This window comes from Manis javanica, chromosome 4 (genome assembly GCF_040802235.1).
Source record: "Manis javanica isolate MJ-LG chromosome 4, MJ_LKY, whole genome shotgun sequence".
Lineage (NCBI taxonomy): Eukaryota > Metazoa > Chordata > Mammalia > Pholidota > Manidae > Manis > Manis javanica.
Genome location: NC_133159.1, coordinates 145,106,579 through 145,120,316, shown reverse-complemented (window position 1 = coordinate 145,120,316; position 13,738 = coordinate 145,106,579). Strand labels below are relative to the sequence as shown.

Sequence of the window (13,738 nt, the reverse complement as noted above, 5' to 3'; positions counted from 1 at the left end):
TATATTACAGAAAGTGCTTAGTAAGTGCTAAAGCATTATATAGTACAGGTTTCTGTAATTATAGACCATAAAGTCACATTGTTAGCTCTAAATTTTCACCTCCTAACCAGTCCCTATTTGTAGTTTTCTTCATGATCTAACCAGCTATTTTTGGGAATGCCTAAAATTGATTTTACATCTGCTTGTCCCAAATCAACTCCGTTTTCCTATTATTTCTGGGAAAGGCAACACCATTCTTCTATGCTAAAGACTAAAGCCTGGAAGAGTTCTTAGATATTTTTTTCCCTTTTCTTTTAAAGCCCTATATTCAATATATTACTATGCCCTTTAATTTCTTCTTTCAAAATACTACTTGAATTTACCATTACTTCTTCATTTCAATGCCACCTTCTTCTTCCTGACCCTTTTTTATCTCAATTGAATTACTTTAAAAGTAGTTAGTTTTTCTTCTACTCCCTTCCACAAGATAGAAAAAGAAGAGGAATAAGGCAAGACAACACAGGCAAGAATATTGAGAGAATAAAGGAAGAAGTAGAAAAACAGTGTATTGACACAACTAAAGGACAAGTCAGTTAAAGAAAAAATAGAGAAAGAAGTGGTTACTTGTGCCAGAGAGGTCGAAAAGAATGAGAACTGGAAAGTTTGGCAGTCTAACCAAGTAAAGAAATAGGGCAAGAATTTTTCACAGTTAGATCAAGGAGATTTTTTAGAAAAGAGAAAAAGTTGTTAGGAGAGGACAACAGGAAAATTTGTGCAGTAAAGCTGGGAGCATTATCCTATCAAGAATTGAGTGGGTATGGGCCCTAGGATACTAAGAATTACCTTCAAGAGGATGAAAATTGTGTGTGTTTAGAAGAGATACACTAAGGAGAGTAGAGGAGAGAGGTTGTTACTTAAATCTCATTTATTTAGTAAAATAAGTCATCAGATAAGAGTTGGAATGGAAGAAAGAATCTAAAAACTTAGATTCGTTCTTCTCTCCTTAATCTTTAAGTTTTTAGATTCTTAAAAAGTAATTGTTCTAAACTTTGTCCACATTTCTGTGTGTCTTATGACAATACTGACACATGAAAGAGGGCCTTAAAGTCATCTGTTTAGCTAAAGTTTAAAGAATAACAGCAAAATAAAATGAGAATCTGAAATAAAAGTTTTTTCATTTAGAAACTAGCTAACCCTTAGTGAGTTAATAAGTTGTTGATTTTGCTTCTCTAACTACTACTTAAAGTCCAAACTTAATTAAATGTCCAGGTGCTCAGCAGCTCTTATGAGTACTTCTGAACTTCCTTATCAACCTTTCTATTACACTAAACTTCTGGGGATTTTTTGTTTTTGTGATTAGTTTTTTTTTTTTATTAAGGTATCGTTGATATACAATCTTACGAAGTGAAGCTTTCACAGGAGCAACATGGTGGTTACTACATTACATTCACCCATATTATTGAATCCCCTCCTACACCCCATTGCACTCATTGTCCATCAGCTTAGTAAGATTCTATAGAGTCACTACTTGTCTTCTCTGTGCTATACTGTCTACCCTGTGACCCCCCTACATTATGTGTGCTAATCATAATGACCCTTAATCCCCTTCTCCCTCCCTCCCCACCTGCCTCCCCTAACCCCTGCCCTTTGGTAACCACTAGTCCCTTCTTGGAGTCTGTGAGTCTGCTGCTTAAACTTCTGTTTTATTAAGCAACCATTTCTATCCTAATTCTGTGCAGTATCTTTATATTAAGGAATAGCATGAAAATCTTAATATACCAAAAATAAATATTTTTAAAGTTTACCTTTTATTCTTTCATGTAATTAAAAAATAGAAAAGACTAAGGTTACTTCACTTTTAGGAAGGTGGGTAAGTCATTACAAAATTAAATGACTGGATTTCACAAGTTTCCAAAAGTTTGGAAATTGCTGCTCTAATGACAGCTATCAATGGCTTATTAGAAAATTGCATTTTGAGAGTGTTTTGTTTACTGGCATACTTTATAATATAACGGGTTTTAATTGCTTCAAAGCCTTCAGCTGTGAAACTATTACTAGTTTTTATATATGATCCAGTGTGTGAGAGAAGAGTTTATCAGAGTAAATACTTTGAAAATATTAAATGTCAAAAACCCAAGTGTGATAGACAGCAACTCTGAAATAGGCAGTACCTCAGCCTTTCAGTGACACCAATTTAAATAACCATTCTCTTCATATTAATAAAAGTTGGTTCTATAAATAAAAAGTGTGATAGTGACTATTTTGAAAATGGTAGTGATGCTTGTTATTGGCAGTCTTAGACTGCAAGGGTGGAATCAGAGGCCTATCTTCTCAGCTCTCTCTTCTCTTGTTTGTACACATAGATGAGGACAGAACTGTATTTCCTGTCATCTCAGAAGAATCGCCCCAGCCTTTTTGGAATGCCACTGATTGTGCCATGTACTGTGCATACTCGGAAGAAAGACCTGTATGATGCGGTTTGGATTCAAGTATCTCGATTAGCCAGCCCACTTCCACCTCAGGAAGCTAGTAACCATGCTCAAGATTGGTAAGTTCAGGGGATCAGCCTAGATCTGTAGTTTCCAAACTCCAGAAGAAGAATATGTATGAATTCTGTGTGGCTTATAGGACCCATTCCATGTCAGATTAATCATTCATTGAAGAACCATCCAGAGAACATATAATTCAACCATATGGTCTTATCTTTTGAGTAAGAGAGACTTTTAGCTTCCTTTCAACACCTAGACATTCTAGTGTCTGATAATCTGTTCATTATCTAATCTCTTATCTAAAGTCCTCCTGCTAATGCTTTAAATGCTTCGGGTAATATCCTTGATTTCTGTTATTGTAAATAGAGTGTGAATTCACCAGGAAGTTTGTATCAACTGAACCCTCTGAAATTCATAATGGGAGCAATAGTGTGCATAGTTATACATGAACTCTGAAAAACTCATGCCAAAGAAATGATTTGGTTGGATTATTTCCATACTGTGTCATTTTAACGTAGAATCATTTCATAAGTCTAGGTAAAGAAAATAAACACCTGTTTTCTTTCCATTCCTCTTTCTGCTATTCCGTTGGATTAGTGAATGTATTTACTTTTAAGAGTTGTTGGGATTGTGATGGCCTTATTTATAGTTCATCTTAATTACTGATCATTTTCTTATTGTGCAAGTGAGAAGTCTGCTTCTGTGTTAACTGAGTAAAGAGTTCTTTGCTAATAGGTTATTTGCTAGGGTACAGGTCTTTTGATGATTAGGATAAGGCTTATGGTAAATTAATCTTAAAGGAAAACTGCAAATAATACAAAAGCAAGTTAGTTGAGGATTGTTGTGTTTAGTAAAAATGACAATAGGGCAAGATTAAATTTTAAGTGAAAGTCTGATTGATTTAAAGAGCTTCCAGATGAGGGCTTTTCCCAGGGCATGCTAATGAATTGGATATGGACTAGGAGAGAAAGAGGAATCCAAGCTATGTTTTTAGCCTGAGCAATTGTTTGTCAATGGTGGTACCATTTAATGAAATGAGGAATACCAGAGAAGGTGTAGGTTTTAGCGAGATGACAGAAATCAAGTTAAATTCAAGATGTGTGTTACACTTTCAAGTGGGAAATAGACTTAAGTATCCTTTGCTGGCGATGTCATCAACAAACAGTTGACATTTAAAACCTTTAGACCAGATGATATGTACAGAATAAGAGTTAGAGAAGATGCCCAAGATCTAATTCCTGATGCATTCCAACATTTAGAGGTTGAAAATGGAAGAAGAGGCAACAAAGGAGACTGAGAAGTAATCAGTGATATAAGAAGAAAATCAGGAATGAGATGTGTCCCATAAGTTAAGTGAAGGAAATGTTTGAAGGATTCATTAGTTTCAAATGATACAATAAGAGGATTGGGCATTGATGACTGGATTTGATTTTTTTTTTTAAAGGCAAAAACTGGAAACCTTTGGTGACCTGTGCAAAAGCTGTGTTAGTGGAGTGATGGAGATGAAGGCATGGAGGTTAGAGTAGGTTAAAGAGAAAAATAGTCCTGCAGACATTAAAAAGATAGGGCTTACATTTAGAGAGAGCACACTGAAGTATGTATGGATGAAAAGGATAAAAGGTCTCTGCTTTTCTTCAAGTGATTCGAGTGGATCACAATAACCACGAGGTGGAAACAACCCAAATGTCTATCAACAGATGAATAGACAAGCAAAATGTGACATATCCATATCGTGGAGTATTGCTGAGCCATAAAAAGGAATGAGGTTCTCATACATACTGCAACATGGATGAGCCTTGAAAACAGTATACTAAGTGAATAAGCCAGAAGGACAAATATTGTTATGATTCCACTTTCATGAGGTATCTCAAACAGGCAAATTCATAGGCAAACTGTAAATTAGAGGTTATCAGGGTCTTGGAGGAGTAGAGAAGGGAAGTTATTATTATTTAATGTGTACATATTTTCTCTTTGGGAAGGTGAACAAGTTTTGGAGATGGATAGTGGTGATGGTTGCCTAACATTGTGAATGTACTTAGTGCCACTGAATTGATACAAAAAATGGTTAAATGGTAGATTTTATGTATATTTCACCATGATTTTTTTTAATGGGATAGGAGAATCTAGTGGATTTAGGAAAGAGTATAGCTAAAGTGAGAGTGGCCAAGAATTAATGATTATTATAGTTTGGTGGTGAACACTTGGGGGTTCATTGTACAATTCTGTATTTCTGTGATTGCTTATGTGAGTGAATTTGAAAATTTATATTAAATGAACAAATTGCTGGAATCACAGATCTATACAAAGGATGATTATTTTCAGGGACAGTGGATAAGGAGAAAAGTGAGAATTTAAGGGCAATTAGAAGTTTCTCTTGGGTCAAAGAATTGTTAGAGAAGTGATACATGACTAAATGATTCAAGAAGACAAGAAATGGTTGTTGCAAAGTATGATATTTGGAATTGAGATTTTTTTGGAGGTGGTAAAGTCCTTATGGTTTCATTACTTTCAGCAGCCATGTAATAGCCACTCCCAATTGCCAAATGAGCCATGAAATATACAGCTCATATGTTAATATTATTTGCATTGCCTCTTATGGGGACAAGGATGAATACATTTTTTAAAAGTTGGAGGATTCACAAAGTTATCTTGCAGTTAAAAATCATTACTCTAAAAATGTCTGTTGCTTATAGCTTTGAAAAGTTAGGAAAAGGGGTTCCTAGCATGCACCACATCAAGTATTCTTATTAAAGAACACTCCTAAATATGGATAGTTAACTCCTCTAAAAATGATTACAACCTCTCATCCTTCTGTGGTGTGTCAGTGTTCTTGTCATAGAAACATCTAATTATTTTGGCTTCAGGTGAATTTAATCTTCTAATGTAATTAGAGCTGAAGATATTTAGTGTTTGATTTCATGATAAGCTTATCTTATAAAATTTGTGTGGGCCACCTGGACTGTCTCAGAGACATCTGGCAGTCTACAGTGTCTACTCTTTTGGAAGCAGGGATACATGGAAGCCCTGAATGTGGTTGACAAATGCCCCTTCCTACGGTTACTTCAAGAAAAGATGAAAAAGAGTTGAGAGCTCAAATCAGAAATGATTCTTACACTGTTTGGTTTACGTTCTGTTTCAGTGATGACAGTATGGGCTATCAGTATCCATTCACTCTCCGAGTTGTGCAGAAAGATGGGAACTCCTGCGCGTGGTGCCCATGGTATAGGTAAAGTGACCTTTTGCAAAAGAAAAATTTTAACAGAATTGCAGCTTCAGATATACCTTTTTCATAAGGTTTCCAGTTTTCAGAAGTAATAGTAAATAATGAGAAGCTTGAAGTAAACTGGAATTGTACTCTTCCTTGGGAGGCCTGTAGCTAAGTTTTGCTTTTGAGACTTGGTTGGTTTTGTAAACTCTCTGATCCTCATCAAATTCATAGTTGAAGATAACATGCATTACTCTATACCTTCTGTTCCTTAAATATAAATCAGTTTAACAATCCTGAGCCCAGTAGAACATCATCTACTTACTAGACCTTGCTTGGAAGTCTGTTTCTTATTTTTAGAAAAGTTATGGAGATTGACTGTTTAGTGTTGTTCCAGCTTAGAAAATGCTGAATACTGAAGTGAGCCTTCAGAGACCGTAATAAACTTAGTAAACTGAGCTCTGAAATAGGCATTGGAATCATGGCTTTGTCATGGTCCCTTCTTCTGTAAATTTTTTATATACATTTATTTAATGTGCTATTTTACAAACAAGGAAATATTATACCAGATAAATTGTCCTACCTCAGAGTATTAAATAGCTAAATTTAGAATGTCTTTAGAGGTGTACTGCCACAAATATCCAATTCCCATATTATTTATTTGCCATGAAGTCCATATACAATATACATAGATTAACAAATTGTTATCAAGTGCACTGAAAAACCAAAGACTTGAGAAGTGATAAGCATGATTCTTTGAAATAATAATTATTGATACATATTCATGAATTTATCAGTCGAAGTTAGAAGTATGACAAGTTGTAAAGCCCAAGAAGGGAAATAGAGAAGTATAAAGGAATATTTCTCATAAAGAAAATTTGGAATTCTTCATAATTATTCCTTCATCAGTAGACATTTTTCCCCCATTTAGATTTTGCAGAGGCTGTAAAATTGATTGTGGGGAAGACAGAGCTTTCATTGGAAATGCCTATATTGCTGTGGATTGGGACCCCACAGCTCTTCATCTCCGCTATCAAACTTCACAGGAAAGGGTAAGTACTCAGGACCACCATAAGATGGTGATTTTTAAATGTAAAATTTTTCCCAGTTAACTGTATCATGAATTTTGTTTTATGCAATTTAAATATTTCCAGAAAAACATTCATAGGCATTCTCTGTTGGGACTTAATATATTGACATGGTTACATGGATATTTCAGTTTTCCCACTTCTACACTTAATTATATTGAGGCAGTAAATTTCAGAAATACTACTAATAAGTAAATTTGAAACAAAAGTCTGGGTGTAGAGAAGAACAATCCCATATGAACAGTCTAAACTCACAATTAACGAAACTAGAAAAAGAAGAACAAATGAGGCCCAAAGTCAATAGAAGGGATGTAATAAAGATTAGAGCAGAAATAAATAAAATCAAGAATAAAACAATAGAAAGAATCAAAGAGAGCAGGAGCTGGTTCTTCAAGAAAATAAACGAAATAGATAAACCCCTAGCCAGACTTATTAAGAAAAAAACAGAGTCTACACACAAACAGAATCAGAAATGAGAAAGGAAAAATCATGATGGACACCACAGAAATACAAAGAATTGTGAGAGAATACTATGAAAAATTATATGTTAACAAACTGGATAACCTAGAAGAAATGGACAACTTTCTAGAAAAATACAACCTTCCAAGGCTGACCCAGGAAGAAACAAAAAAACTGAACAGACCAATTACCAGCAACGAAATTGAACTGGTAATCAAAAAACTACCTAAGAACAAACCACCTGGACCAGATGGTTTCACTGCTGAATTTTATCAAACATTTAGAGAAAACCTAATACCCATCCTCCTTAAAGTTTTCCAAAAAAATAGAAGAGGAGGGAATAATTCCAAACTCATTCTACTAGGCCAGCATCACTCTAATACCAAAACCAGGCAAAGACACCACAAAAAAAGAAAATTACAGACCAATATCCCTGATGAACATAGATAGTAAAAATATTCAACAGAATACTAGCAAACCGAATTCAAAAATACATGAAAAAGATCATCCATTATGTTCAATTAAGATTTATTCCAAGGATGCAAGGATGGTACAACACTTGAAAATCCATCAACATCATCCAGCACATCAACAAAAAGGACAAAAACCACATGATCATCTCCATATATGCTGAAAAAGCATTCAACAAAAATTCATGATAAAAATCCTAAACAAACTGGGTATAGAGGGAAAGAACCTCAACATAATAAAAGCTGCATATGATAGACCCACAGCCAACATCATACTTAACAGCGAGAGGCTGAAAGCTTCTCCTTTAAGACCGGGAACAAGACAAAGATGCCCACTCTCACCACTTTTATTCAACATAGTTCTGGAGGTCCTAGCCACAGCACTCACACAACACAAAGAAATAAAAGGCATCTAGATTGGCAAGGAAGAAGTTAAACTGTCACTGTTTGCAGATGACATGATTTTGTACATAAAAAACTGTAAAGATTCCACTCTAAAACTACTAGATCTAGTATCTGAATTCAGCAAAGTTACAGGATATAAAATTAATACACAAAAACCTGTGGCATTTCTATACACTAATGATGAACTAGCAGCAAGAGATAACAGGAAAACAATTCCATTCACAATTGCATCAAAAAGAATAAAATACCTAGGAATAAACCTAACCAAGAAGTGAAAGACCTATGCTCTGAAAGCTACAAGACACTCATGAGAGAAATTAAAGAAGATACAAATAAATGGAAACATATCCCATGCTCTCATGGATAGAAGAATTCATATTGTCAAAATGGCCATCCTGCCTAAAGCAATCTACAGATTCAATGCAATCCCTATCAAAATACCAACAGCATTCTTCAATAAACAAAAGCAAATAGTTCTAAAATTCATATGGAACCACAAAAGACCCCAAATAGTCAAAGCAATCCTGAGAAGGAAGAAGAAAGCTGGGGGGATTATGCTCCCTGACTTCAAGCTCTACTGCAAAGCCACAGTAATCAAGACAATTTGGTACTGGCACAAGAATAGACCCACAGACCAATGGAACAGACTAGAGAGCCCAGATATAAACCCAAGCATATATGGTCAATTAATATACAATAGAGGAGCCATGGATATACAATGGGGAAATGAAAGCCTCTTTAACAACTGGTGTTGGCGAATTGGACAGCTAGATGCAAGAGAATGAAACTGGATTATTGTCTAACCCCATACACGAAAGTAACCTCGAAATGGATCAAAGACCTGAATGTAAGTCATGAAATCATAAAACTCTTAGAAGAAAACATGGGCAAAAATTTCTTAAATATAAACATGAGCAGCTCTTTCCTGTACACATCTCCTCAGGCAAGGGAAACAAAATAAAAAATGAACAAATGGGACTACATCATGCTAAAAAGTTTCTGTACAGCAAAGGACACCATCAGCAGAACAAAAAGGCATCCTACAGTATGGGAGAATATGTTTGTAAATGGCATATCTGACAAGGGGTTAACATCCAAAATATATAAAGAACTTACATGCCTCAATACCCAAAAGCAAATAACCCAATTAAAAAATGGGTGGAGGATATGAACAGACACTTCTCCAAAGAAGAAATTCAGATGGCCAACAGGCACATGAAAAGATGCTCCACATCACTAGTCATCAGAGAAATGCAAATTAAAACCACAATGAGCTCACACAAGTTAGGATGGCCAACATCCAAAAGACTAGGAACAACAGATGCTGGGGAGGATGCGGAGAAAGGGGAACCCTCCTACACTGCTGGTGGGAATGTAAATTACTCAACCATTGTGGAAAGCAATATGGAGGTTCCTCAAAAAACTAAAAATAGAAATACCATTTGACCCAGGAATTCCACTCCTAGGAATTTACCCTAAGAATGCAGCAGCCCAGTTTGAAAAAGACATAGGTATCCCTATGTTTATCCGCAGCACTATTTACAATAGCCAAGAAATAGAAGCAAACTAAGTGTCCATCCGTAGATGAATGGATAAAGAAGATGTGATACATATACACAATGGAATACTATTCAGCCATAGGAAGGAAACAAATCCTACCATTTGCAACAACATGGATGGAACTAGAGGGTATTATGCTCAGTGAAATTAGCCAGGTGGAGAAATACAAGTATCAGATTATTTCACCTATCTGTGGAGTATAAGAACAAAGCAAAAACTGAAGGAACAAAACAGCAGCAGACTCACAGAACCCAAGAATTGACTAATAGTTACCAAAGGAAAAGGGACTTGGGGAGGGTGGGTGGGAGGGGAGAGAGAAGGAGAATAAGGGATAATATGATTAGCACACATAACATAGGGGGGCAGGCATGGAGAAGGCAGTATAGCACAGAGAAGACAAGTAGTGACTCTATAGCATCTTACTATGCTGATGGACAGTGACTGTAATGGGGTATGTGGTGGGGACTTAATAATGGGGGGAATCTAGTAACCACAAAGTTGCTCATGTGATTTTATATTAATGATACCAAAAAAAAAGTCTGGGTATAAAGAAGATGCATTTTCTTGCCATGACATACCAAGCAATAAATACATCTCTGCCTATTTATTGATTATTATTGACACTGCAGCTTATGGTAACCACTATTACTTAACATAAGTGCATCCCAGGACTATAGCTACTTAATGGGCTTAGTGATCAGGAAAATTAGGGGAAAGATTGAAGATTTCATGGCTGGGCACCTAAAAGTACAACCCAATGACTATTCTTTGCACTTAGCATTCCTCTATTACTGAGAGCAGGTTTTAAATGTTGAAAATGTTTCTTCAAAAAGAATACAAATGTCCATACCTAAAAATTTGCCTAATATTGTTTAAAGGGTTGATTGACTTAGATAGCTTGTGGGTAGAGATACAAAGAATCTGATAGAGAGCAACAGAATCAAAGGAGCATTTTTAGTCACATAAATTGTAGTGACCCATGTGTTTATGTGTCTCTTGATGGAAATTTCCTTCACTGTTTCTTAAGTCATTCACTTTTCTGTCTCTCTGTGCTGTTGAGGAGTGGGGAAATTACCAATTTCAAACCTAGTTCCCTGTTTGGATCCCTAAATATACCCCCACACATCTCGAGGATCCTGGCAGCTCTCACTAGCCGAGTATGAGTATAATTTGTTGTATATTTGCTAAATGAAAGATCACTGGGCTAAAGAAAGCTGAAGAGAAATTGATACTCTAGCAGATCATGCTCACTGTAGCAAGGTAATTCAATAACCTCAGCCATCCTTCATTTAAAGAGGGAAATTATAGCAACTGATAGATTCTCTGTCAGCACAAAATCTGACAGGACATTGTGACAAGACACTCCTGTGAAAGATGAAAATTATTTAGCTCTAAACCTCATTCCCCTTTTAACAAGCCCAGTGTTCAATCTGAAAAGCTGTGGAGGACATCCTGCTTATAGGAAGAAGGGCCTACATGACCTGTTCAGTCTCACCCGTCTTCCATTTTTAGTAATCCTGTTAGGATACCATGGAAACCAACTTGCTCTTGAGATAATCCTGCCTTGCTAAGAAGTGGGGCCACATGACTAATTTCTTCCTACGTAATTTCTCTTCCTGTGTGTGGCTTCTGCATGTGCTTGGAGACTCACGTTAACAGAGGAGAGAACTTGATTCAAAATTGAGACTATAGCTCATATGTTTTGTTTTTTATGCCAGGAATTTCCCTTCTAGGAATTTTACCTAAGGAGATACTCTGTAATTCACTGACATATCTTCACCATGGCATTTTTTAGAATAACAAAAAATTAGAAACAACTTATAGTTGCCTCACATTAGAGAAATACTTAAATGAAGTGTGATAATTGGATAGAATATTGTATAATTATTAAAAATGATGACTACCAGGAGTTTTTATTGACACATATGGGAAGATACATAAATTATCATATTAAGTTTTTTTAAAAGCAAGATATAAAATTGCATGTACTGAAAAATCTATTCAATATAAAAAAATGCCATTTAGGAAAAGGACAGAACAAAATCTGCCAATATTTTTACAGTGTTTGCCTTTGAATTGGCAATATAAAAGTTTCTCTGCCTTTTTTACATTTTTCACTGCTTTCCAAAATTTCTATATGAATGTTTTATTTGGTAAGCAGAAAAAAATAGAGAGACAATTGTTCTTATTCTTTTTATTTTCGCCCTGTTTGGACCTCACATTCCTCAACAGAAAATTAAAGTAGATCTTGGATCTCCGTATTTTTCTATAGCCTTACCGTGTGTAAAAGCTACTGTTTCATTCCTTATGTTTTGTGTTAAGGGTGAGTTTTCAAACAAATTAGAAAAAAAAGGTGGTGATAAGTAATTTAGACTACTTAAATAAAAGTAGAGGATCTGGGAATGGATCCCTAAAGGTAAAGGGAATATTTGTCATTTAGGGAAATTTTATTGATAAATAAAAATTGTCAGTCCACAAATGTTTTTTATCAGTCTTTTTCCCTGTCTCCTAATTCTGTAGCCTGTATGTTCCATAGAAAATATAGTCAATAAAAAATCAGCATTCTTTACTAGCTTACCTGCAATTTGTGGTCAGCCATAAAGCATCCCTAGTAGCAATAGAGATAATATTTAACTGACTACAAGAAAAGAGACACTGCTGTGTTTGATACACCTCTTTTTGACAGATTTTCCTTTCTGAAAAGAAAGCTTTTCCTTAAGGTCCCCTTTTTAAATGAATTCACTTGAAATGGATGGTGATGCAATGCCAAAACCCTTAGTTGTGTGATCAACCCCAACTTTGATAGTTTATAAAAGCATTTGACAGCCTGTGACTCAGCCATCCTCTCATGTAGGGAACAGGTCACACCTGAAAACCTGTTCTAAACTGAATGTCCTAAAGTGTGCTATTTATTATCTAGCAGCCCAGTGTTCTCATCATAAGTTGAGGGAAATTGCCCCAGGCAAAACTAACTCACCTCTGGAAGGGAGGAGTGATAAGGAAAGTGATGAACATGTGTGTGAACTTTGCCAGAAAAAGAGACATTTGTTGTTGAACTTGTTGTCCAGGCCTCACCCTGAGACTAAAAGTTCCCTGTGTGAAGTCTCCTGGTAGCATTTGTAGTCCTAATGCTATGCCTCACCCACCATGGTTCTTGATGGCTTATTGAGTGGCAACCAAGAATTGGAGAGGGAAAAATCCTTCTTTTCCTGCTGCATTCTAGGGCCTTCCTTTTTTCCCTCCTCCTGATCCCACACCACTTTCAACACACATCCTCACACATCTACCCCACCCTGCTCTCTCTCCTTTCTTACACTTACCTCTTTCTTGCTCCAAAGTCTAGCATGCTGATTAACAGAACCACAGAGGTTTAGGCAGGTATTAGGGATTTTCTCAACAAAATCTGACTTTTTTTAACCTGCTGTTCCTTTTATTGCCACCTCAGATTAAAAGGCCCCATGAGGCAGGAGACAGACACACACGTGGTATTCTGATAACTCTGTTTCATGGCACCAATATGTACATGAGTTGTCATTTATGGAGTACAACAACAAAGCAAACAAAACTGAAGGAACAAAACAGCAGCAGACTTAACACACTCCAAGAAGGAACTAGCAGTTACCAAAGGGAAGGGGTTGGGGATGATGGGTGGAGAGGGAGGGAGAAAGGGATTAAGGGGCATTGTGATTAGCACACCTAATGTAGGCGGCTCACAGGGAAGGCGGTACAGCATGGAGAAAACATGTAGTGACTTCATAGCATCTTATTATGCTGATGGACAGTGACTGCACTGGGGTCGTGGTGGGGGGGACTTGGAATATGGGTGAATGTTATAAAAATCTTCATAAGATTGTATATCGATACCTTAATAAAAAATAAAAATATGTAAATGAGTGTGTCCTGTGGGGTTTAACACTGTGGTGTATTGTCTTCTAACGGTGAATTTTTCAGTTCCCTTTCTTGTGTAATCCAGATCTGGCATCTGTGTTCCAAGGACACTATTTCTCCTGCTCTCTGTAAAGCCTGTGACATACCAACAATGTTCTGTCTTTCTGATTAAATAACAAATAGCCTAATCTCAAC

At 36.1% G+C, this 13,738-nt stretch overlaps 1 protein-coding gene across 5 annotated transcripts in view; it reads left to right on the top strand.

Annotated features, from left to right (window-relative positions):
• Positions 1-13,738, top strand: part of USP32 (ubiquitin specific peptidase 32) — a 234,431-nt gene that overhangs the window by 211,900 nt on the left and 8,793 nt on the right. For all 5 annotated transcript variants that reach the window (XM_073235293.1, XM_073235294.1, XM_073235292.1 and 2 more), the window contains 3 exons: positions 2,343-2,527; positions 5,608-5,694; positions 6,605-6,725. In XM_073235293.1, coding sequence (XP_073091394.1) covers positions 2,343-2,527; positions 5,608-5,694; positions 6,605-6,725 — 393 coding nt within the window. The remainder of the gene's footprint in view (positions 1-2,342; positions 2,528-5,607; positions 5,695-6,604; positions 6,726-13,738) is intronic.